We start from the raw sequence: 27,161 nt of genomic DNA, 5'->3' as shown, positions 1-27,161 counted from the left end.
TCCATGCTCTGATTTTGCAATCCTACCCAACGGCAGTCAATAATTGGGTAGCAACCGCTCCTTGACGACATGGTGGTTGGTCAGGTGGTCCATATATTGGTGAGACGCCCACAAAACTTGCCAACTATGACGTCAAACATGATAGCCTTGCATTGTGCTTCCTTGTAAGCAAATGTGCCCCCTGTCCTAAGCAATGTCCTTGTCTTCAACTAAAACACTAAAACAAATGAGAATTTTTTATATAAATATCCTTTTAAAAAATTAAATTTACATAAATATTTTTAAAAATTTATATTTATTTCTATATTATTGTTTTCACAAATACTCCTCAATTCTTCTAACATTATTAATAAAAATTATATTTATTTTAATTAAAAAAATAAAATTTTAAAATTGCTTTTTGTCTTTCATCGCAATCGTCTTATATAATTTTTTTTTTTTGCATATCTGTATTTTAATCATTTTAATTTTAAATCTTTAATTTTTTAATGGTTTTATATGGTATGAATATATATGCAAAAATAAATAATAAAAAAATAAAATAAGTATTTTATGAAAAAATATATATGTAAATATCAATTTTAAAAATATATTTATATAAAATTTGATATTTGGAAAAATATTTATATAAAAATAACCCCACAAATGGCCTACAGGCCCTCACGATGAACCGGCGCCGTACCCTCGCCCCCAAAAGCTCCGAAATCCGTGCAACACTTCAATGGGTCTCGACTTCATCGTGTACCATCAACATCCAGCACCCGTCGGATTGTATCCAACGGTTCTGATCCGCTCATCCCAACGTCGATCATCCTTACATTCAGCGGCGCGCCAAGGTTCCACGTCGATCTTATTTCGAACGGCCAGGATCGAACGGAAGACAGTTCAAATTTAACCCGTTGGAAAAAAGAATTCGACAGGTTGGTCGGATCCGCTACACGTTGTACAAATCGAGTCCCACGCGCAACAATGCATCCTACCTGGACTTCAAAAGTCGCGCTGGCAACTAGGGATTCCTTACGATACACGACGAGTGAAGTCCACGTGGGCTGAGCGGACGCGAAGTCGAAGGCTTCCCTTCCTCTGCCTCGGAGGTAAAACCGCAACCCATTACGCCTCCCTCCCCTCTTTCCCTCTCTCGCCGACGACATGGCGGAGGAGCGAAAAAAAAGAGAGAGGAATAAAACAAAGCTAGAATCCGGCGAAAAATATTAAAAAGCCCTTCGCGAAACCCCCATTGAAGAGAAGAATTCTCTCCGCTTATCTCTACTCCCGCCGCCTTGAAATCCGAGAATCTCTCCGTCTCTCTGTCCGTAAATTTCAGTGAATTATTTCTTATTGATTCGAAGCCATTGAAACCCTTTTCTCCGATCCAGGAAACCCGAATCGAAGCCCTAATTCAAATCCTAATTAGGGTTTCGGCTCGGCTTATTTTCTAGGGTCTGTGTGGGTTCTCGGAGAGGATTTTCTTGTTTAGGGTTCGGAATCTTGGATTGGTTTGTTCTCGGTTTTGTTTGAATTGGAGGTGTTTTCGGGTTTGGATGGGGTGAGGGGAGCTGCGGGGGATGGGGGATTGATCATGGTGCGGCTGCTGGGATTGAATCGCTTCGGTGTCGACGACTCCCCGCGCGAGATCACCCGCACGAGTCCCATCGTCGCCGGCGGCGAGAGCAGCGGGGAGAACGGGTGGCTGATCCGGTTCTTCGACTCGGCCTTCTTCTGCGAGTGGATCGCGGTGAGCTACCTTTACAAGCATGACCACCCTGGGGTGCGCGACTACCTTTGCAACCGGATGTACACGCTACCGCTCGCCGGCATTGAGAGCTACCTCTTCCAGATCTGCTACATGCTCGTCCACAAGCCGAGCCCCTCGCTCGACAAGTTCGTCATCGATACGTGCTCGAAATCCCTTCGGATCGCTCTCAAGGTGCACTGGTTTTTAATGGCCGAGCTTGAAGACTCCGAGGACAACGAGGGCATCAGCCGGCTCCAGGAGAAGTGCCAGATCGCCGCCACCTTGATGGGGGAGTGGCCGCCGCTGGTTCGTGTGCCCCCGGCCTCCGCCAGCGCCCCTTCCAGTCCCAAGAGTAAGCCGGTGCTCAACCGGATACTCTCGTCCAAGCAGCGGCTGCTGTCCTTGGCCTCGTCCCCGGCATTGGGATCCAGCCCCCCGATTGAGGAGAGCAGCAAGAGCAATAGCAGTGGAGATGGGAACAGCAGGGCTTTGACCTCTTCAGAGGAAAATAAGCTGTTGAAGAAGCTGATCCCGGGGCCAAAAGTACGGGATGCGTTTTTCTTTAGGAAGTCCATGGAGAAGGGGGCGGAGGAGTCGGACAAAGATGGTTTTTTTCGAAGGCTTCTCAGGGAAAGCAAGGATAAGGAAGAGGAGGATTCAGACAAGGATGGGTTCTTTCGTAGGTTGCTCAGAGATAGCAAGGATAAGGAGGATGAGGATTCAGAAAAGGATGGCTTCTTTCGGAGACTGCTCAGTATCAACAAGGATGAAGATGTGGAGCTGACTGCAAGTTCAGAAAGCTTTATCAAGAGACTGTTTCGTGATAAAGATGAGAAATTGGGAGAGGAGGATGAGAAGGACAGTTTTTTCCGTACGATTTTCAAGGACAAGAATGAAGAGAAGAAAGATGGTGGCAATGATAGAAATGAGGAGGATAAGGCAAGGAGGAGCATCGAGGAAGATGAGAAAGATGGTTTTTTCCGCAGGCTTTTCAAAGACAAGATTGAAGACAAAAAAGATAGTGGGCAAGATAGGAACATGGAGAAAGATAAGGATAATGAGAGTATCGAGGAGGATGAAAAGGAAAGTTTTTTTCGCAGGCTATTCAAAGACAAGAATGAAGAGAAAAAAGATGGCGGGCATGATAGGAATGAGGAGGAAGGCAAATTCGGCAGGAGTGTTGAGGACGACAATTTCTTCCGTAGGCTTTTTAAGGACAAGAATGAAGAAAAGAAGGTTGTTGGGCATGATAAGAATGAAGAGGACAAGTGTAATGGGAGCACTGAGGAAAGTGAAAAGGATGGCTTCTTCCGTAGGTTTTTTAAGGACAAGCATGAGGAGAAGAAAAATGAAGGGCATAATAGGAATGAGGAAGCCAATAAGCAAAATGGGAGTTTTGAGGAAGAGGATGCTTCAGAATTTTTGTCATTCCGTAGGTTGTTTAGAGTGCATCCTGAAGATGTTAAGACAAGGGGTAGCAGTGAGAATGGTCTTTCCAGTGGTTCGCTGGAGAGCAGCCCAGGGACAGAGAACTTCTTCCGGAGGCTTTTTCGGGATAGAGACCGCTCTGTAGAAGATTCTGAACTGTTTGGTTCAAAGATACACAAGGAGGTAACAGTGAGTCTTGCTTTCATTGCCATTAGTCTCTGCATTGCGCCACTTTTCATGTACTTCTTTCTTGGTAATATTCAGTACTTTGCCGATGCATTCTGGATGCTTGATTATGAATTTGACTACTCTATCATAAGGTTGTTCTGTCATCCAGTTTCTTCTCATTTATTTAGTCATGGAATTTAAAGCACATTGGTGTTGCAATCTAATGTCAACCACCTTGACAAACAGAGATGAATCTTTTGACCGTCCACCTTTTATAGATGTATCTTTTTTTGTTATATTTATTACCATATCCTAACAAGCGAAAATTAATTATTTCTGCGAGGAATCAGGATAATAAAAATACACCTGTAATGTAAGACAGTAACAAACGATGTTCTAACACTATGCCTCTTGACCGGCAAGGTTCTGAGAAATGCAGGGAAGGTTGAGTATGGTGCTGATATTGTGCCTGACTCTTACCCACTACTTGATTAATCAGAAATTCTCTCCCTCCCTCCCTCTCTCTCTCTGAAAAAAGCCCTCATTTTTGTGCCTACAAGTTTTAAAATATTTGATCAGGTTCGTTGAAGTTGATGATCTTAGGTTTTAGTGTCTTGCTTTCCCCAAACAGTGAAGTGAACCAGTCCCCAAAGCAGTTGGCAATGCCAACTTATAATATAGTTGTTGCAATATTTAGACTCCAAGATTGCAATCTGGTTGGCCAAGAAAGTTATATCTACTGTTCCTGTTAACAGAGAATATATTAGCATGCCAGATGCATGAAGATAAGCAAAACAGAGAAATGAACATAATAACTGTTCTACTTTCCATATTATGTTGTTTTTGGAAAAAATACTAGCTGTACCAGATAGCTCTCATGAAGCTCCTTGTTATTGTATCTATCTGCCTTCATTTTATTCTCATGTCTTCTCAACGGACAACCTTATTGTCCCTTCGTAATCTTCTATCTGAATCCTATGCAAGGTGAAAATTTTGAGTCACCAAAAATCTTGTTGATAGTGAGATAGATCCCCCTACTAGATCTGTACATAAAAGGAAACTCGATTCTTGAATAGCATTGCAAAATAGTACTATTCTGATTGTTCCATAAGATCATAAGATCACTAGTTGGTTCTCCTGTTGTTCCCTGTGATTTCTGAAGTTCTTAGTTTGCTTGTTCTCTACAAAATTCAGGAATTGTTGCCATTGTTTTCTGAACATGACTTATCAATGATTGTCTGTACAAGAGACTTTGTTCATTACAAATCAAATTCGCATGCTAAATCCTTTGATTAATTATCATAAAACTACAAGATGATGATCCATGGAATGCCTAGGAGTTGGATGGCCCGAGTAATCTTCAAGAAATCCCTTTTCCGTCGAGAGAATCCTTGTCATTCTTCACTTTTGAATGCTGCACGTCTTATAAACTGAAAGTCCACATATTCATACCTTACATGACATGGATGTGGATGAGTTTATCGATCATTTGCTTCTTTATTTTTCTTATCAATCATTGTGTGTTCTTGAGATTGTGCATTTATCTTGGTTCTAGCCTAGGAATCTTTGCCATGCTTTGTAGCTTTTTTTTGTTGGTGTTTCTTTAATTCTAAAATCTACATGGGCCATTTCGTGAGAGATTAAGATAGATGAAATAGAAGATATTTCATAATCTTTTGTGCAGATTAGTGGATATTTTGCAAGCACACCTTTTTTATTGTACCTTTGTAGATGGCGAGTCTATTTGTGAAATATACATGTTGTATATGGTGCCTTTGTAAGGGGCACTTTAGTTAACTGTTTACATCGGTCATTGATTCTCAGTCACCAGTTAGATGATTGTGGCTTTTCTTTTGTTCTTTCTCTGTGAATAAAACTTTCTTCTAGCCCACTACAAAGAGGTCTTTTATGGAAATAGATTTCCATTTTGATCCGACAAATTTTGTTATTTAGAGAAGCATGAGGGGATGGGAACCTCATGAAAGAGTATACAGGAAGCAGTTCTTTTATGAAAATTGCACTATCTTGAGCACAAATCTCTAGAATATAAGTTTCATAAGGCAGCACATTTTTTGAGTAGAGATTTGCTCTAATATTTATAACCTTGAAGATGTGTATCAACATATCATTTCTGTGAAAACTCTGATAAGGGCAATCCATATGTCATGAAAGGATCTATTTTAGATGCATCAGGCACAACCATGGTTTTAAATACTATGGAATGGGGCCATCCCCATTATTTTGTGGAATGGGATTTCCCACATCTCGACACTTGGCACAGCTGATGTCCCATTTTGTCCCAGAGCATTTTCCAGCTCGTTTGTTCCTGACAGTCGGGATGGTGCCTTGTCTCAATAGTCGGGATGTTGAAAAGCCCTGCTGTCCCACTGGTATTTAAAACCTTGGGCATAACCTTATTAGCATTCTGCAGGATCAGATGTTTCCTACGCTGAACATGTAACTATACTACTATGTCATCTTTCCTTTTTCTAATTATTGATTCCTAATCATGCACTTGGAAATGCTTGATTTTTTTATCGTTAATGACCTATATTTTGCATAATTCCTTAATTTTATATATCATCATGTGCTGATTAAACTCGTTCAATTACATATGTAGTCGAAGAGAACCCAAGAGATTGCATGCTTTACAGAATCCCAACTCCATGTCAATCATGTCATCGCATACTGGAGATAATCCATTAACCCTATAATATGATCTTCAGTTATTTTGACGTAGATTATTTAGAAGGCCTATTTTTCATATTCTATATTGATAAATGAGCTAAAATTTGATGCCTTTCAGGTACTCAACACCTACCAGTTCTTCACAGCTTTTCAATGTTGTGCTTTACAAGTTTCTTGATTAGACTTTTTACAGCAAAAGAGCCTTTGATGTGATAGCTTTATACATTATAGGACGGTAATAGGCAATCACAAACAAGATGGCAAACATGTTGGCAAGTTGAATTTGAATGTTAGAATGATTTTAGAATTCTAAATGAAGTATTTTGTTTTTATTATTCTCTTCCCCAACTCTCATCTAAAATTTTATTGCAGAAGATATCTCCTATCATGTAATTCTCACCTATTAAATAACCTCAAGAATAATGCATGATCCTTATATGTCATGCTTTTGAAGAATAACCTCAAAAATTTTGTGATTGCATGATCCTTACATGTCATACTTGTCACCACATTTTGTCATTATTGTCATACTACTGTAGTACTATGACATGATTGCCTGCTTTTGAAAATATAAGGTCCCATTATAAGCAGATTATACTGAAACAATTTAAAATAGATTATGCTGATGTTTCTGTTGTGCCTTGGGCACTTGTTTTGATCTATATGCGTGCTTCCTTACTGCTCACTTTGTGCTTAGCAGAAGCGTCCTGGTTCACCAAGACAACGGAATGAAAAGCATGGAAAGCCGCCTCTACCAAATAATGTGATAGCAGAAATTCGCAAGGGGTCCTATCATGCTTCATTGGAGTTTGTTCAATCACTGTGCGAAACATCATATGGGCTAGTGGACATTTTTCCTATTGAAGATCGCAAAATTGCTCTTCGTGAGGTTGCTTAGGCTTATCCAGTGATATCTAGTTGTGTGCTTAATATTTTTTTTCTTTATCTCTAAAACCTCTCTCAATTTGTTTTCTTTTGGTTCTTGTGCTGCTAGTCGCTCATGGAGATCAATTCACATCTTGCTGCTGCTGAGAAAAATGGAGGTATTTTTTTGAGATTTTACTGCATTTTTTAACATTATTATTGTCAACTATCTCCAAGTGGTGCTTGCTCATGGGATCTCTTAATTATATCAATGCAATCTTTTTAATTATATGAAGCATTTTAAGAATCTTCTCACATCAAATTCACTTAGGTCACCAGTTGGGCAACATATAGGTCTCCATATGCCCAGGCAACCCTTGTCTAACTATTATACATTCAGATATACGAGGATACATGCACATATGCTCTTTATATGCAGATATATACATGTGCATACACACACACACACACATATATTAGCCTATATATATGCATATGTAAATTCTTATGTATGTTTCTGTGAATATGAGGAGACAATATTTTGAACATGTAGATCATACATACATTCATACAAATACACACACATGCACATGTAATGCTAAATCTTTAGTAAAGATTTTAATGATTCAAAAGCAATGATGAGCCATCCAAATTGGAAATCCTCACCATTGATCATGGTTTATAATTCCATTTTTACACCTTGATCCACTGGTGAGAGACCATTCTACACACAGTAGGCATATAGACTAAAAATTCTTCCAACTCCATACATCTTAAAATACGACGAAGTTAGAACTCAATAATTCTTGATGTTCAGACAGTAGCAAAACATCACATCATTATAACCAACTAACATTTGTTCTATAGCTCAGAGACCTCTAAATAATATTTGTTGAACTGGTACCAAAGGGCGTACTGGTTGGTACAGGTCCATACCGTGCCATTTCGGGACATATCGAAAACAGGGAGAGGGAGAGGGAGAAAAGGAAAGAGAAAGAGAGAGAGGGAGGAAAGGGGAGGTTCCCTCTAAACCGTAACCCTAATCCTGAGCAAGAGAGAGAGAAAGAGAGGGAGGGAGGGAGGTAGGAAGGGGGGAGGGTCAAGGGCTTACCTGTGATGGCCTCTTGTGGCTCTCGATTCGGCACCTGTTCCCTTCCTTCACCCCCCCCTCGGCGCCTTCCTCACATTGTTGAGGCAACCCACGGCTCCTCAGTGCTCAATTTGTTCAATCCGTCGGGAGATCATCTCGGATGGTTGCGAGCGGTGGGGGAAGGGGGTTAGCTCTCGAATTGTCACGAGCGAAGGTGGGGTGGAGGGTTGGACAGTTCTTAATCGCTTGGATGGGGCTGGGAGGGGTTTAAAATTGGACTAGGTTGAATTGGGGGGTTGGGGAGGGGTTTATTGTGCTGAACCAGGGGTCTGGGAGGGGTATATATATAAATGCACACGCATCTATTTTCATTTTTATAAATGACACGAGGATGCTAATAAGGGAGTAACGCACATTTGCCCAAGAAAACTGGATTGCACTTAAAAAAACAAAGACAACTTAAATTTTAAGTTTTATAGATGTAGACGCAAAAGGTTATTAATTTAAAAGACTAGGGTGACCAAGGAATCTCGATAATCTCTTACCTTTGAATTAAGATACTAAGGTTTGTTAGAATGTTAATTTGTTAACATAGTATGAAACTTTAATGATGTAAGTGAAGTATGAGCTCGTTAAACTGCTTATAAGATCTAAGATCGATCTCTCAAACCCAAGTTTAGATCTTGTCAATCAGTCTACATGCCTGTGAGTGCAGCATGCTCTTGAATTTTTGAATTGAACTGATTGTTTCCAGTTCTCTTAGTAGCTGCAAAAGAAATGTTTTTAATCTCAAGAAAATGCTTCCTGAAGATTGTATTTATTGCTCATGTGTAGGCATAGTAGCATTCTTTATGTGACTAATTGTTAAACAGAGCTATATATTTTCTATTCCATAGTTGAAATTTTGAGTAAAACCTATTATACGTAGAAATCAAGGTTTTCTTATCTTGTTCGCTTTATTCTCATATGTTTTCGATTAATTGGCAACTGAAGTGGTTTTTCATCATCTACTTATATCTTTTTGAGACTGGGGATATACTTTCGTCTCGTATGTTTTTGATTAATTGGCAACTGAAGTGGTTTTTCGTCATCTATTTATATTGCTCAACTAATTCTTGGTGAATAAGAGATGAGACTTGGAGAAGTCCAAAAATTTACTTGAATGAGTATAGCTAGAAATTCACAGCTTCTTTCTAGCCTAAACCAATTAGTTTTGGCCAAAAGTTACAGGCTTGAATACTGTCCTGGAAATGGTAAGCATAGTTTGAGAGGTATATCTGCGTGTTTCATTGATAGAGGAAGGACTTGATCATAACTGATCAGTTCTGGCTGTAACCTGAAACCTAAAGTTGCTTGTGGCTAGAATTTTGTTTCTTATTCTTGCTGAAACCTGTCTGTTTTGGCTGAAACTTAAAGCCCTAAACATTTTTGCTCGAAATAAGATGCTTAGAGATGACAAATTAAAAAATGATTAATGCTAGATAATTTTGAAATTTCAGAAATTTTATTCAGATAATGCTTACAATATATTTTAGAGTCCCATTTTAAGTATGATTTGTTTGAAAAAAGTTGGACATCTTGCTGTTTTAGGTGTCTTTCTATATAGGATTATGTGGGATTTTGAATTTTCTATTTTTAGGAAAGTTTTTGGAGATTGGCTATCTGGTTATTAAGAGTCCTAGATTATTTTCAAAATGAGTTATATAAAATCTATAAAATGGTGCATTAGGTTTGATGAAAATCATTGTATGTGATCTACTTTGAAAGGAACAACTACGGATTTCTTTAGGTCAAGTTTGGCCCTTTTTATCTCCCCCTTCGCCGGTGCTCTGTTCTTGAATTCTCTTCTGTTATCTTTGATCTGTCCTCCCAATCTAAACCTCACCACACTTTTGTTTTATATATAGATATAAAATATGTGACCCAAATTGCTGATATGGGATTACTATAGACTACCACCAATTGACAAGTGTTCTTTAGAAACTTGTCCTTTGGACCTTTACCTCATCTAAATTCTAAAGACCTACGACAGGTATTTTTTGACCTTGAATTCTACAATCACCAAAAGACACCTTTTCCCCCTGGTTTCTGTAATAGGTCAGCAGGGAAACTTCTTGACCTAAACTCTAGTTTTTTAAACCCTTTAGGTCCTTCAATGCATCATTGTAGGCCATCCTGATTGATCCTAAACCACATAGTTCAAGAAATATGTTTCTGTTTCTTCTTTAGAGAGAGAAGAGAGGAGGGGATGCTATGGTCATAATTTAATATCATGCTTCTACTTCTTTTTCCTGATATTCGAATCATCGAATAGGTAAATACTGGATATTATTGCTAGCTGGCTTCCATTTCCAACTTGGGGTGATCGTAACCTCAGGTTCTTGACTGTTTAGTTCTTGTTTATACATTTCAATATGAATTGAATACTATTGATTTTCCACAATTTTTAATCATTTCATCTATTATCACAGGAGTTTGCTTTCCAATGGGAAAGGGAATGTACAGGGTGGTTCATATACCTGAGGATGAAGCTGTTCTTCTGAATTCTAGGGAGAAGGCACCTTACCTAATATGTGTTGAGGTCTTAAAAGGTGAAGCACCAAGGTATATGAGATGTTATAGACACCTTCCGGTTGATTTTTTTTTTTTTGCTCTAAGAAAGAGAAACAGTTGTCAGGTATGATCCACCCGCCTTAGCAAAAAAAAAAAAGAGAGAAAAAAAAGAGAGAGAAACAGTTGTTGAAATAGTGTGTTCTTTATAACAAAAATCGAATTGCTATAATTAAAAAGTAATTTATGGTATTCTGGAACATGCTTTATGTTAAAATTATCTAGTTATAGAAGTTGTTTCTACCAGTATCTTACGTCTGATGACCGTGATCAATGAAAAAAATGCAGTTAGAACGTTAGATTGTCACACTCAACATTTTTATGAACACTATGTATTTTTTTCCAGTCATACAAAGGTGTCTTCCGATGCTCAAAAGCTCTCTAAAGGGGGGATTCCTCTAGCAAATGGAGATGCACAATTGCCAAAGCCTCCTCCGTGGGCATATCCTTTATGGAGGCAGTATGACATGCATCAAAATGTTACAGATAGGATGCTGATGTCTACGTCACAGGCTATTGACCAAGCAATGACTCAGTTATGGGAGGCCAAAGTAAAATTTGTTCATGTCAGTTTCTCTATTGAGAAGCAATTTGAAGATTGCTCAAAGAGTAGTGAAGGGCCTGACTCTCGACACAGCATCCAGCAAGCTGTAAATGGGCAATATCCAGCTCGTGAGCTAAGACCTAATGTTGATCACAACTTGGAATGGATAAGTGTTAATCTGACAGCAGTTCCTGGGGTCAACATGGAAGATGTGGATGATCAAGAGCCAGCACGTCGAAAAGACCATCGCCGTGTTCCAAGCACCATTGCCATAGAGGAAGTAAAGGTGGGCCTGTAAGTGAAAGATATAATTATATATTCGAAGTTTTGGTAGTATAGCAGTCAGACCAGATATATTTTCCCCTTTTTTGTATTTCATCATGGTTTTTGAAATGTTTAATAATTTTTGCAAGGCTAGCTTTTGTAGACTGCTCGGTGTTGGCATGAGTATGTGATGCTATATTTTAGCTTAATTTTTGGAAAACTATCATTTTTGATATAATATGAAGTCAGGATGTGTAATTGACATTGTACTGTGCTGTTATTAAATCGGCATTAGATCAGAAGTAGATGCATCGTCAAATGTTGTTCAAGTGCCGGGTCATCTTGTTGTTGACTTGTTTTGTAATTGATACTACTAGTTAAAGGTCCTTAATATTGTCTAGTGATTAGTGTCGCTTGTTTGCTGCTTTCTTCATTACTATCAATCTGATATTGATATTTCAATATTTCATACACTTCATTAGCAGTCTGTAAAACTTTTCCGACCCTTATTTAGTTCTATAAACTTCTACTAGGCAGTTTTTCGTTGTTGTTTTGGTGGTTGTCATCCTAACTGTTGTTTTCAAGATGGCCATAAAAAATTGCTGTTATCATGTTGACTGTCTGTCAATTTTTAGTTACGCATTTGTTATGAAGTCCAAGCCATCAGGCACGGTTGTATGGAACCTGAGTTGTTGATGATTAATTTGAGTTCCTACTTTAGGCTGCTGCAGCGAAAGGACAGGCTCCACCTGGGCTACCTTTGAAGGGAGCTGGACAGGATTCTGAGGATGCAAAACCAGAGGTGAAGGTTTTTGGATCTACTGTTTAATCATTTCAGAAGTACCTGGTGAATGGAGTTAACAGTGAGGCATAATCTCTAACAGGTGATGAATGGTGGCACTCCTAAACCCACTGATGCTTTGTCTGGTGAACTTTGGGAGGTAAAGAAGGAAAGGATACGGAGGTCATCAGTGTATGGGAAATCACCTGGTTGGGACTTATGTTCTGTAAGTGACCTTCTTGCTTAAACTTCTCTGATCTGGCTGTGAACATTAGTTATTCTGAGTGGGCAGGCAAAATACTAATAAGATTATGGAGGAACTAGGAACCCATCATATGGGCATGCTTGTACTTCTGCAAGGAAATGTGAATTCTACTATTTGGCCACTGCATACAATATAATGTCATAATGATTCTTTTGTGAATTTGTCAGCTTATATAACTTGTGTTCTTCACCTCTTGACCTTTGGATTCTGATGCAAACTATTTAGATGATATTGCATGCAAGTTGTGATGACCTTAAGCTTCATCCTGGTTTTTTGTTCTCTGTGGCTTGGGTTGTTTTTGGCCCTTCTTTTGCACGAGTCAAGTACTTGCATGGTATCCGATGGCAAGATTGAAGGAACCTTGGATGTTAGTCCAAAAATCTTTGAAGTGCTCAACTCATATAGGGAAGCCTTAATGAGAATTTCTGCACATCATTGCTGATGGCAGACTGAATGCTAACTGATATCATCAACTCTTGCACTCCACCTTTAAAATCTTATTGATAATCTCCCTCAGGCTAGATCTCCAATGCTTCCACCATTAATTTGCTGCATAATTTCATGCAAGTCACTTGTATTGAAGTTGTTTTTGCCTCCTAACAAACCTTTGCTGAGGATTTTTACAACCATGCTTTTTTTTCTTCGCAATAAGTTTCTAGCTCCTCATGCCGCGATTGAAGTAAAGATTAAAATTTGGAGGTTTTGTTTGCTTTTGAATTCAGTAGAGTATGTGATGTTGCACTAAATATCTTGTGTTGAACTTCTAATATCTAATTATGCAGATTGTACAATACTTTAAACTTTTTAAAAAAGATTATGGTAGTTGATAGTTTTAGATCAAATCTGTCTGCTCATATAGTTAGTTTTTTGCTTTTCATGTCATTTCCTTAAGCAGTTTCTTGTTCATCCGTCTAATAAACAGATGATTGTGAAGAGCGGTGATGATTGCAGACAAGAGCATCTGGCTGTGCAACTTGTTTCACATTTCTATGGTAGTAATCTATACAGTTGTCTTTTTCTTGATCAGCAGTCATATTAAGCTGCTACTAATTGCGTATAATTGGGTTCTGCTCAACTTCTATGGATTTTGATGATTATGTTAAGCATCTGTTTTAAAACCCTAAATTTTAGATCCTCAAATGTCAGAGTATCTTCATTGTTACATTTCACGCCTCTTTTGATGCAGCAGAATCTAATGTGTTAAGTGATGGGAGAAATGTTTGCTGGTCTTTGATTGCTAATTCTACTGCTCCAAATTGATAAAAAAAATTCATCTTGAAAATAAATAGTTGCCAGTTTTCAGAGTGATTGTAAGAAATTATTATTATTTAGAGATAAAATGATCCTTCTACTGTCACGTCAAGAAATAGAGAAGTTCATCACCACATATTCGGACTTGGGTTTTGGAAATAATAAACATTCTTTACTTGATAAAATGTAAAATTGACCATGGATGGGTTTCTGCCTTTCTTGTTTCCTAAACTGTCTGCTTGGAAATATAACAGAAAACAGTAGTGATGCAAAAAAAAAAAAAAAATCAACGCTGACCTCTCCAGTAAGAATTTTCTATTGATCATAGAGCTGGAAATTGAATTATATGCAGCAGTCATCTTTAACATTTTCAGAGTTGGACACTGTTGTGACTGAAATGTAGAAGATATTCCGGAGATACTGTTTTTTTTATTAGCATGGGTCTTGTGCTCATTTTAGGGATCCTTTTCTAGTTCATTAGTTGTCTTCTGTAAAACAGACTGTCATTATAGCTAGGGCCTAGGCTTGGCTTGCTGTTGTGGTCAGCTTCATGAATTCTGATTATTCACTTCTCTGTAAGCAATAGATGCAATTTCTCATGTGATCGTGAGCTTTCACAGAACCTTTTTCTCATCTTCCATTTAAGTTACCTTAGGTCCTCCCTGTGACCAAATCCTTTTTTCCCATTGTTGATCAAAATCCAAGCCTACCACCTTATCGAAGTCAAGTTTGGCTGTCATTATTCTATGCTTTGTTGATGCAGCATTTAGATATTCTAATTTTTGATTTAGTTGTTTTTCATTTTTCACCACATTACTTTTAAGTCTCATGCATATGCTGCCTCTTTTATGCTCAAATCTCCACTTTATGCTATGTGACCATCTCAGTGTTGTAAAATATTTTTCCTAAGGTGCGTGTACAAAGTCCACTTATAGCAACCTTATACATTCATCAGAAAAAAAGGATAGCAAAAGTTTACTATGAAAAGAATTATGAGGTGAAAAAGAAAATACCCAAACGGTGTGCTAATCATTTGGTTGTTCTGCTTTTGTATGTGTCATTTCTTTGCATAACTTCTTGCCATTTAGTTACTTAAAAAGCTTCTTATGTATCTCATTGTCAGATATATACCAAGAAGCTGGCCTGCCACTTTGGTTACGTCCTTATGAGGTTCTTGTTACATCTTCTTATACAGCCCTGATCGAGACTATTCCTGATACAGTAATTCTTCGTTCCCTTGAAACTTTATAAAATTCATTCCTGTAATGTTTATTGTCTATCATTGCCTTAACATCTTACTTTTCCCTTCTTTTGTGTAGGCTTCAATTCATTCCATAAAAAGTAGGTTTCCTAATATCTCAAGCTTGCATGATTATTTCATAGCCAAATATGAAGAAAATTCTCCAAATTTTAAACTTGCCCAGGTAATCTACCTTATGGTACATTCTGTTTCGGATGACTTGTTGCTGAATCATTTTGTATTGTATTGCCCATTTTTTAAATTGACATGTCCTTTATCTGCAATATTACATGATCTGTTGCTTACTTACAATGCTTATACTAGTTGGTAACTTGTCAATAATTTGCAATAACATCTCTATATCGTTTGTAATTTTCCCTCAGTTGAGACTGAGTTTTCTTCCGATATCCTTAAATCATGAAGTATTTATTCAATTGTTGATATATTGATAAATTATTTTTTCATGCGACAATCTTGTTGTGCACATATTTGGTGCTCTTTTGTTGAGTGTGCACCCATGTGCTGTCAATGCTGTGGCATTCGTATACTGCAAGTTTGTTTCCGTGTAGGAGGTTGATTTAACAAAGATTGTAGGCTTTCCTGGAGCAAATTTTAATCACGTTTTTGTAGAACCATATTTATTATTTTAATGTAAACTAGGATTTTACAAGTAAGACTCGTTGAATTATGTTGCTGAAGCCATTTTAAACCGTGCTTCTGCTCCCTCCATTGCTCCCATTCCTTGCACCACCTCGATTTTTGAGCAATATTTGAGTTGTTCCCTTCACATACTCTTTCTCTCCGTTTGGCTTTGGGCATCTAAACTCTATGAAATTGATATCATAAATTAGTTTCTTTGATCCATCTAATAATGACTTGAGTTAGAAGCAGGAAAGGTATTGGTTAGTCTAATGATGCTAGTTGCTCAGTCTTCCAGTGGGGAGTTCATTTCGGCTTTGTGCATAGATTTTGTTTGCTGGTTGGGAGCCTTCCATGTTACTTTATTTTTAACAAGTTAGGGAATCTGTGTTTATCTTTCTGGGAGATAAGGAGTATGCCATCCTCTCCTTTGACTGCTTCAAATCTCGTTAACAAAATTACTGGTGATAAGCTCTTACCTTACCCTAGTAATAGAGGAAAAAGGTACTGCATATGGAAGAAAATCAGAGCCCTGAATCAACAAGGCCAAGAAAACTTAAAAATAATCTGCTTCCTAACTCTACAGTTGGATGGGAAGTGATGGTCAAATTTCTCGACATGTGCGATGTTTTCGTAATGCAAGGAAAGTCATGAGTAACATCTGATCAATTTGCATTCAGATATTCCTATAAGCATTCAGTGATGTTGGAAAAAAATTGAGATTAGAAGGAAGCAATTGTGCAAAAGAATATGGGAAACATTCTAATAGAAGTGTAGGACTCAAACTCATTCAGGAAGTAACCAATAAATTGTTTGCAATCAATCGTTCGGAGCATTTGGCGATTGCGGGGATCTAAAATTTGGGTTCATATCATGATATATTCATGAACAGAAACTTTATGAAAATTTAAAGAATCAATGAAAAGAATTTCACAAATAAAATAGCAATATGGTAGTGGGTGTTTTGTAAGGACATTAGTTCTTCCTATATGACATAGAGCGAAAGCACAATAACAATCTTATAAAGCAACAGATTTCCAACTTATTTTGTGCATGGGACTTGGGATGATAGGTGATCCAAGCTGCCAAGATAATGTATACAGCAGATCGATCAGATGAGGATGTTTAAAATCTGAATTAGAGAATTATTAATAGTTTTCTTTTAAGGAGTTTTAGACACTTTCAATAAAAGAGAGTTATGAAGTTTTTCTCACATTAACCCTGTTTCTGTTTTGTTTTGATATCACACCTCCCATCCTCCATGGACTGAAAACTCTACTTAACTTTCTTTTCATAAATATTAGGCATCCTAGCATTACTTCTTCTCTGTATGCACAAAATGAGTATATTATCGAGCACCTTATAGTCCAGCTTGTTTTGAGTGTTGGAAATCTACAATAGGGATAGTCTATCTGGAACCCCTCTCCCTGGGACATAGTCTTTTTGTCTGCAAAGTTCTTAGTTCTTACTTCAGGTTATGATCGGAACCCAATGCGTTGGTTTGGTTGGAGGGTCTGGAACAAAAGATAAGTGGGAAAATTGGTTCTAAATGAGTAAATGACAAGTTTGCTTTCCTTCCACCTTCTTAGGAATAAATTTTTTTCTGATGTATTTCCCGGTTGAGGTTAGGTGGGTTGGCTTAAGCATGAATTCAGGTGTAACAATTATGCTCTGCATCCATATTGTGAAATTTTATGGGAATGCTAAGTTATGGTGTGTGGTCGAAACCCAATGCGTTGGTTTGGTTGGAGGGTCTGGAACAAAAGATGAGTGGGAAAATTGGTTCTAAATGAGTAAATGACAAGTTTGCTTTCCTTCCACCTTATTGTGAATAAATCTTTTGCTGATGTATTTCCCGGTTGAGGTTAGGTGGTTGGCTTAAGCATGAATTCAGGTGTAACAATTATGCTCTGCGTCCATATTGTGAAATTTTATGGGAATGCTAAGTTATGGTGTGTGGACTACATATTATATTATAATTTTGCTTAATAATGGAAAGTTCTGATTGGTCATAGAAACATTTTTATTTGGGAATCTTATATGACTATGAATCCCGAGTAGTATGACCTGGAAGAACATTACAAAAATTTCTTTTAATTAACTTGAAGGGATATTTCTTATGTAGTTTGTTCCAGTGTCAGGTGCTATTGTTGGCATCCTGTTGAGTTTGCAGCAATTGTAGTTTGGGATAGACTCTTTTATATTCTTATCATTTGATTGATTTCCTGTCATTGCTTCCTCAAACCAAGCATTAGTTTTGATTTTTGTTAATTTATGTAAATGAAAATGATATGTGCTATTGATGTATGGATGCCTGGTGGTCCTTACAGAGAAATTTTGTGGAGAGCATGGCCGGATATTCCATATTATGTTACCTTCTTCAGGTATCACTATTCCTCTTTTTGGGTGCTTGATTTCTGGTTCAGAAGCAGTATGGTCATTTTAAGAATTCACAATTTTCTGGTCCTACTTTGTGTATGTTTTTATTTTTGATACAATGAACTGCTTAGCCTGTGCATCAATGAAAGTTTTCGAGTCAAGTCAAAAAATCAAAAAAATATAAAACTTGAAAATATAGAAAAAGAATAGAAGGAAGTTAAGAAAATTTATTGGACAACATTTTGGAGTATTTAGTTTTAGAAAGTTCTTTATTTATGTAGTCTCAACTGTTTCAAGCTAAAGTTAATCCTGCATATAAATGAAACTCATAAATTATAACAGTATTTTGTATTGTGAGCTTATATATTATTTAGTTCTTGATCTTCATTTGTTTGAAAATTCACTATATCTAACAATTTGTTAAACTTTTCAATGCCTAGGTTATTCAAAATATTTTCTTCATTTTTTTAATAGAAAAGGCAAACATATTAAATTTAGCATTCCAAACTTTTTTTTCCATTTTCATTTAAGTTGCTGTCTAAATTAAATGCATATATTTTTAGGATGTTATATGTTTTTTATATTAAAATAGATGGTAGTTTCTTGCAGTTAGTTGTTCGCATTGGTCTCTGATAAAGTACTGCAGTAGGGTCTTGTGGAGGCCTTGCCTTGTTAAAAGTTATGTTTATCATCTATCCTTTTTTCCAGCAGAGAAGAAAAACTACCCAAAATCACCACTACGTAGCCTATGCACTTAAAAAGTAGTGAAATGATCCCTATATGATGCTAAACAATAAAATAAAACTAAGAGAAAAGCATTCATCTCTAGTTTCAGTAAGTTTCAACCAAAACTGACTGGAATTGGTTTTTTGGATCACTTCCATCTGAAGCTGGTTGGTTTGAGTCTTCCAGCTGAAACTTCAAACCTTGCATACGATGCAAAACGCAGGCATTGCAAGTTAAATCCTATGATTCCTAAGCTTCAGGACTTAGGATTCCCTCCTCCTAGGAGAACTTAACTTAATGTGGTGTGTGTGGAGTGCGTATATTTCAGTTGGAAAGTGAGAGTTGTTTAGTTGTCTCTGGCAGCAAACTAAAGGCATCCACTTACCAGATTTAAGTTTTAGCTTCCTCTCAGGAGAGGAGGCTTCCTCAAGCAAACAATGGGAAAGAATGAGAGACACACACATGAGAGAGAGTGAGTGAGAGAGAGAGAGAGAGAGAGAGAGAGAGAGAGAGAGAGTTTGTAGTACACTAAAGAAGAGAGGAGAAAGCTGTAATGACCCATATATATGTGCTGGAAGTAGTTTTAATTGGCGAAGCAAAGAGTGATGCTGTACTTTGACATTAAAACGTCAACTGTAACCAGTGAGGGGGGAATACATGATATGATGCACAATGATATCGTAAACCTTGTGTGATCTCTATTTGATGCTCATTCTGTCCTACCCCTTTCTTTTGTGTTTTTATTGATGCTGTTTTCCGGGGACCCTGTGGATGAACTTTAGGTAATTGTATTTTTGTCAATTCTTAGCAATTGTATCTGTGTTAAATATACACATTCAGAATGGTTACCTTCTTGTCCATTTCTTCTGCTTCATTATTTCATTCCCTATAACACATGCTATCTATTTGGTGGCAGACAATGCATATTGAGATTGGTTACCTTCTTATCCATTTCTACTACTACGACTATACCACTATATTGTTTCATTCCCTACTCCACCTATCCTATTTAAATGCATATTGTGGACTTTTTCATGAAATCTGACACCATACATGATTCCAGTTTTATATAGCAAACTTTCATGCATGGATTATGGTGTGTATTGAAGAGGTGGACTAGGATTTGGTCATCCGAATTTCAAGTCGGGTCTGGTCAGGTGAAATTAGAAGATGAGGGTCTGACAACAATGATCTAAGTCACTGATGTGATCTAATATCTCTAAACTGCTTCTGAACCAAAAATCATATGATTTGGGGACCCCTATCCTATGCATCAAACGGTCAAACATAGGCATTGTAAGGTGTTATTTAAACTAGTTGCTTTGACCATTTGATGCATAGGATAGGGATATCCAAATTACATAATTTTTGGTCGGTTAGTAGTTTAAAAGTAGTAGATTACATCCATGACATGGATCGTCGGTGTTGGAACCCCATCTTCCAATTTCACCGAGCAAATCTGATTTGAAAATCCAGTCGACTGGGTCCTAGTCTACCTTATGTTTTAAATTATTCATCATTATATTGTGCTATAAAGCAATTTATTGTTGAGTGTGGTGCTGGTTATCTTAAGTGTACATACTTTGGGTATTGACTACACTTAGCATAATGCAATATTGTTCCTGTCTATCCTCGATAATGTCCATGTATATATGAATAATGTTGCTTTTTCTTGATTTTGGTCTGTTGACTTCATGTGATCTTGCACTGTTAACTGTTGCATAATTGGTGGTTCAAGATAATATGTGATTGGAATAAGCATCATTAACTTGTGCTAAAATGGGTGTTGGTGCTTTGCAACCAAGTATTGTTAATTCCCTGTAACTGCATGCATGTGGCTATTGCACAATGTTAGACCTGTCCTCCATATACTTCATACTTATTTTCTTTAATTATGTTTCTGGGTAAGATAGAATTTCATTCTGCTTGTTGCTTTGTTAGTTCTTTCATAAATGATGATTTAGAACTTCTTTATAGTTTTAAATGTGTAATAAGAAAGGCATCATTCCTATTTATTACTCGCATATAATATTACTTGTATATTTTATAAAAAAAAAGAATGCACTGGCTCATGAAAAAAGTACTTGCTCTTTGCCACCATCAATGATCTTCCACTAGCCATTGATTTCCTTATACTATTCTGTGACTTTCAGTTCTCATTGCTTTACTATTGCCACTCTAAAGTTGGCATTCTCGAGCTCCTGCAATTGCATGGAGTTGGGTAATTAAAGCTTATTTTTTGTGGTTGTATAGGTTAAGGATCGACACAATGGAAATCTTTTAATGGATGAAGAAGGACATATCATTCATATCGATTTTGGTTTCATGCTATCTAATTCTCCTGGGGGTGTAAATTTCGAGAGTGCACCATTTAAGTTGACTCGAGAGCTTCTTGAGGTCAAATACCAACTTTTGCAGCATTTATTCTTAGGATTGTATTTAATAACTATTGTCTTGTCTAACAGTTGCCTTCTTACTTGACATCTTATGGGATGTTTTGCCGCTAGGTGATGGATTCTGATGCAGAAGGAACTCCTAGCGAATTCTTTGACTACTTCAAGGTATGTGATCAATGTTGACCTTTTCGTTGTAATCAATAATGCAACTTCGAATAAATTCAATAATTTGCTTTGTGCAGGTGCTATGCATTCAAGGTTTTCTTACATGTCGCAAGCATGCGGAGCGCATCATACTTCTTGTTGAAATGCTGCAGGTAATGCAAAGTCGCTATTGATTTGAATTTTCAGAATGTACATCTCTTTTACTGCATTTAGTTCTTAGTTGTGATTTACCGGTAAATATTTAGTGATTGGTTCACATTCACGAATATGTTTGTTTAACTCAAGGTTTGAAGTACTAGTATCAATACCCATATCGGCACCTTACAGGTATGGTAGCATAGTACACCGACACATGGTACACCTCCACATGCTAGTACAGCAAAACTAGGTACCGTACGTGTTGGTATGGTACCTATACAAAGGATTATGGTTATTGATATTAGTATCATATTAATACAATCCAATATATACTAGTATGCACCAATATATGAATCATTGTTTTAACCAATCAAAATTGTTTATACCTATGAAAACCCTATTTCTAAATGTTAGATTGGAGAACTTTTTGCCATATTAAGTTACCTTGTTCTTTCTAATTATATTTGTTTGTAATTTAATTTTTCTCAAGAAGTCTTTAAATATTTATTTAACCTCATCACTATAAGATGGGTTTCATCATGAACTCTGTAATGGTAAATGGACTAATTGTATCAGTGTTTGGTATGAAATATCTATATATGTCGTTAGTTTATCCTCATGTATCATAGTATGTGGGTTTGAGAGCTTAAACATATATCATGGTGTGCCTAAACAAAAAAGGCTGAATTTTTTTAATGACCTTTGGATGTTTTGGGTTATTACGAGAATCCCTGCACTAATCAAGGTCCACAATCTTGGTACTGAGTACCGTATCGGTACCTTATTGGTTCGGTATGGTACAGTACACCTCTGTGCCGAAATAGCTCTTTTACTCATTTTTTCAATTTTCATCTTGGTACGTCTCAGTACGGACCGGTATACACCTTGGTACGCCTCAGTATAGGTCGGTACGGCTCGGTACAGGGCTTGTACCGACTTGAATATGTGTTTCGTACCAGTTTTCTCTCAGTACGGAACGGTACGGCCCATATGAGGCGGTATGGAGCGATATAACAAACCTTTGAATGATTTTTTTATATATTTTGTCCTATCCTATCTCGCTTTTGCATACCAGTGCCCAAGCAACCAATCTTACTCCAGCTTTTGTACGTATAATGAACTTTTTTGCTCATATGTTATAAGTAAAATACTTATATAAAGAAATTAACTAAAGCTTGCTCTCTTCTTCCTTCTCCAACCTAGCTTGTCAAGTTCAAAGTTGTACACGAACCTATCTCATCCAGAAACCTACTCAACTCTCTCTCTCTCTCTCTCTCCCCCCGACGACCTAGATTTAAGATCTCATATCCGACCTCCAACTTTTCAATTTCTAATTGCCAGTCAGCAAGGTTAGATGAACCATATTGAACCAACCATTTTGAGGTGTATGAACCGGACTGGTTGGTTACTGGCACGGTTCAAGACTTTGGTTTAGAATATAAAGCTCGCCTGATCCCGTTCATCTTTGCTTCGCTTCATCCCTCCCCCATTTTAAACCACTAATCCCTGAAGCCATTTGTCGGCGACCGGTTCGACGATGACGACAAAATCGTCTAGGTAAGTCTCTCTCTCTCCCCCTCTTACCCTTCCTCCCTCTCTCTCTCCCTCCTGCTTTCTCGCCCCTAACGACGATGATGGCTCAAACCTCTCTCTCTCTTCCTCTCCTCCTCCCTCTCTAGCTCTCCTTATTTTGGTATGCTCTGAAATGGTACAATACAGACTTGTACCATAGCAAACCGGTTGCTGGTCAGTACAACCTCTGGTATCGATTTGGTGAACCTTGCCAGTTAGTCTTTCGGTTTTTTTTATTCACCTTCCAGTTTACGCAGCAACACTTGCCAGCAATCCCTTCATCACATCCAAACCATGTAATCAAGAAACCCTCTTTCCCACACATTGCTTCAAATTAGTTGAAAAGACCTGTTGACCACCTTTGATATTTTTGGAACCCCTTATGGATTCAACTCCAAAATCTCTTTCCCTCCCTCCCCCGTCTCATATGGTATTGGCTGTTCAAAGATTAACAGCCACTGAAGCTGCCAGAATGTTGCTTCCCAACTTGTAATGGGGCAACACATGCCTTCTCTGGTGGCTTCCTCAGCTGTCCTATCTTCCTTGCTCGTCCTACTCCCCCAAACAAGAAAGCCCTATACCATCTGCCCAATTGCTCAAGGCTCATGGTTTACCTTCCCTCTTTGAGAACCAAGAACCAACATTTTCTGTGACCCAAATAAGCAAGGAGTTGTGACTTGAGAAGTTGCTCTTCTTGCTTACCATAATGTATAAGAAAATCGTCAAAAACACTTTGTCATTTTTGTGTTTCTCATTCTGCATCATTAGGTGGCATAAGAAAAATGGAAGGAAGATGAAAAAGATTTTCGACAAAAATTCATCAAAGGCCCCTCTTTCCTTGCCCATGAATCCCAAAAATTCTTTTGTTATTGCACAATCCAACAAAAGAACATGTAAATGTCATCTATTAACTGCATTCTGTCTTTGAGAATTCTACATACCAAAATTTCTGGATACTTGGAAATGACTGAACTGGTTCTGTGAATGTAATGTTAGAGAGCTCACTTCCTATGCATCAACTGTAAATTTCAGGACTCTGGCTTCCCCTGCTTTAAAGGCGGTCCTCGTACTATACAGAACTTGAGGAAACGGTTCCATTTGAGCCTTACAGAAGAGGTTTGTTTACCTAACTTTTCATGTATATCTTTTTGTTTCAGCATCCAGAAAATTTTTTTCTTTCTTTCCCTTGTTTGAGAAAAGTAAGGGAAATCTCCATCCAGCTTCATTAAGATAACAAAATATATGTTACAAGAAGTATCCAGAAATTTTCTCACTGCAATATCTGATGATTTCAAGCAGCAATGTGTCTCGTTGGTGCTCTCCTTGATAAGTAGCAGCTTAGATGCATGGAGGACACGACAGTACGATTACTACCAGCGGGTACTGAATGGGATTTTGTGAGGTGCTTTCATCTATTACAGGTTCTTCTTGCCGATTTGCTTTTTTCTCCTTCATAAAAAGCAAACCTACAGAAGGATGTTAGGCCAAAGGAAGTTTGGTTTCTATAGAGAGGGGTTTTTTGAGCCTGATCAAGTGGTTTAATGTCAATAACTCAGCACCTCTGACACTTTGGTCTTACGTGGTGACTTCCTTGAATGAAAGTTGCATTGCAAGTCTTGTGGGAGATGAAGTTGTTTAATCTTTGGCAGATTCTAGACGGAAGCATACAAGACTAAATTGCAAGTGGTGACATTGTTTCTGTGATCTGTAACTGAGAGCTGCATTCCCACATTGTTGTAGATATAAAGGTTAGCATATATGAGATATTCAAAAGAAAAGAGATTTAATTGTCAGTGACTGTACAGAAGAGGTTAATTTGATGTCAAATGGACAAAAGAGGGCCACGGAGACGGCATGTGTACAAGGAGCCCAGTTGATTCTTGTCTGAATTGTAAAAGTTTTCCCTGGTCATAGCTGTGATTTGTGAACAAACATAGCTTTGAGGTTATGAGATACCTGAAAACATTTGTGCATTCAATTCTTGGCAGAAATGTAATGAAGCACTTGGTGATTTTGAAAAAAAAAAAAAAGGCCCAGCTGCTTCCAGTCTGTGCTCATTGACATCTTTGCTTTATTTTTATGATTCCTTGGAACATTTCTTTTGTTGTTTCACTTTTTGCTTGGAATTCTCCAGTTAGCCTTGCATACTTTGATTTGGATTTCAGGATACTATGTATAAACTATGTATAATATTCACCAACAATGCTTGTTTTCATAAGGAGATGCATTCTTATTTCTATTGATGGGTGAACTATAGAAGTTGCGAGGCAGTGTTTCCATGACTTTGTTTTGGTTATTAAAGTTGCAGAATCATTGTGTTGGTGACTACTCTGGGCAAGCTAAAGAAGTATTGCTTCTCTGAAGCAAAGTTTGGGCATTTACACTCACACTGAACATTGATATTTTTTTTAGGTGCCAAAGGAGAGAGCTGCCATAATTATATGCAATTGAGACCATCCTGAAATGCACTATTTTTGTTGCATTTGTTCTTTGCAACCTGCGACTCAGTTGCACTTTAAATTGTGGTGTTCCTTTTTGCTCTGTTGTGTGGGCTGAAGCATCAAAATTTTGGGTAGGATTATCTCTACTCTGATATCTTTTTCTTTGGTGCACTTCTTACAATCATTTGCCATGTTCTGATTATATTGCATTAAGATAGAGTTGTATTTGAGCTTTTTCAGTGCATTCATTCAGATATGCCATTTAGTTGTCAGTTTTTTCCCATTCTTCATGCAAAATCATTTGGAAGATGACCATCGATCATATTGTCTTCTTTCTTTTTTCTTCTTCCTTTCCTTCCTTCCTTCCTTTTTTTTGTTGGGCTAAAGAGTAATTGTTGCATTGGGTGCTCTATACTTTCTAAATTAAACACCAGCTGAATACTAGAGTGAGGTTAGGATCAAGCTCAGATCTTTTGTATCAATTATTGGGGACTATCAAATTGGCCGGTTAGCCGCAGGTCCTTTGACTAGTGTGGCGTGGGCATGTGGTTGTGCCTTCACCACGAGCTGCTTAGATCCTGGAATCTTGTTCAGAATATTATGTCAGACATATGAAAAAATAAAAACGAGGGATTACAATTAGCTTGACTCTTCAGTTTCCAATAAATTATTCAAATACTTTCCTCTGGAAAAATAGAAAATTGGTATCGCAAGATCTGTTTAACGTGCAACAAAAGCATTTTAATAGAGTTTCTTTCTCTTATCCTGGGCTGGTAGAATTAACAATCTTTCAGCCATAGATGTCACCATTATTTTTGCCTATACAAGAATCTAGATGGTATGAGTTGGACAAGTTTGGTATCCGCATTCACTCTGATCAGGCTTAGGGAGGATGTTCTTTTCCCTTTTTGACGTATCTCTTTTTAGTTATGACCTTTCAAGTTCTTGTGAGGCAAGTAATTTAGTCCCACATGAAAACCAAGAAATAAAAAAAAAGGTTAATGTCATCATGCTGTCGTAAATGCACCCGCAAGTAGCCCTACCTCGACTGTAAAATCCACTTGAAGTCATGGATCTGGCTGCTTAAGGACCATGAGAAAGGGCAGCTCAACTTACGGTCCTGAAATTCTCATGATTCATGTCCCTCTCTCTCTCTCTTATGGTTGTCAGCTGGCCTTGTCAAGAATATTAAGGAAGTCTGATCAATTGGAACATTTTGGACAGGGACCTCAAACTAGAGGAGACCAAATGCTAGCAGGAACCAATGACCAAGTCATGAATCCATGGTCTTCTGAATGCAACCCACCGCCAAAACCAATCGGTTCACCTCGAAGAACTTTTCTGCACCACTCATGCTTGTTGAGGTCTACCACAGCCATTTATTAGGCATTTTGGCTAACAATTCCATGTCCACACCAGCCAAAACTAGAGAGTCTTGATCATAAAGCGAAAATAGAGTAATTTTTTTTTTAGCATGGATGGGATTGTTATTCTTGCAATATTCCCTGTTTTTGTTTTGGTTATGACATGGGGGTATTTTGATATTGTTTGCTGCGACTGAGCAACAGTTCTCTCAAGAATTGTAGACAGAATTTGGTCTCATGGAGCCAGTATGGACAAGAAATAAAGCCTATCTCATCCATTTCATGAAGGATAGTTGCATCCAAATGGGCAGGACATATAATATTCTTGTTTTGGATTGAGAATATTTATCATGTGAGGCAGACATTGTTGATTTGTTGTATCACATCTATCCCTCATTCCTGGAACCCCTTGG

At 37.7% G+C, this 27,161-nt stretch overlaps 1 protein-coding gene across 2 annotated transcripts; it reads left to right on the top strand.

Annotated features, from left to right (window-relative positions):
- The first annotated feature begins 1,107 nt into the window (after positions 1-1,107).
- LOC103711044 (phosphatidylinositol 4-kinase beta 1) lies at positions 1,108-25,182 on the top strand. Of its 2 annotated transcripts, none has more exons than XM_008797017.4 (16): positions 1,108-3,346; positions 6,720-6,908; positions 7,014-7,062; positions 10,445-10,577; positions 10,930-11,413; positions 12,113-12,193; positions 12,276-12,398; positions 13,360-13,429; positions 14,812-14,909; positions 15,008-15,112; positions 17,898-17,951; positions 20,926-21,069; positions 21,180-21,233; positions 21,311-21,385; positions 23,976-24,059; positions 24,243-25,182. In XM_008797017.4, exons 1-16 carry the CDS (start codon positions 1,580-1,582, stop codon positions 24,342-24,344), a joined length of 3,612 nt encoding a protein of 1,203 aa, XP_008795239.2. In that variant the 5' UTR covers positions 1,108-1,579; the 3' UTR covers positions 24,345-25,182. The 2 variants fall into 2 exon arrangements, with proteins under 2 accessions (XP_008795239.2, XP_038986722.1); XM_039130794.1 differs by having other exon boundaries at positions 1,108-3,352.
- The last annotated feature ends 1,979 nt before the right edge of the window (positions 25,183-27,161 follow it).

The sequence above is a fragment of the Phoenix dactylifera genome, chromosome 10, assembly GCF_009389715.1.
Source record: "Phoenix dactylifera cultivar Barhee BC4 chromosome 10, palm_55x_up_171113_PBpolish2nd_filt_p, whole genome shotgun sequence".
Lineage (NCBI taxonomy): Eukaryota > Viridiplantae > Streptophyta > Magnoliopsida > Arecales > Arecaceae > Phoenix > Phoenix dactylifera.
The sequence above is the reverse complement of the archived record's forward strand: the minus strand, read 5'-3'. Positions and strand labels throughout refer to the sequence as shown.

Excerpts from the sequence above, each read along its gene's own strand:
- LOC103711044 (XM_039130794.1), top strand. The coding sequence starts at position 1,580 with ATGGTGCGGCTGCTGGGATTGAATCGCTTCGGTGTCGACGACTCCCCG. Across the intron at positions 21,070-21,179 it reads TGACTCGAGAGCTTCTTGAG|GTGATGGATTCTGATGCAGA; the intron begins GTCAAATACCAA and ends TTTTGCCGCTAG. Across the intron at positions 24,060-24,242 it reads ATTTGAGCCTTACAGAAGAG|CAATGTGTCTCGTTGGTGCT; the intron begins GTTTGTTTACCT and ends GATTTCAAGCAG.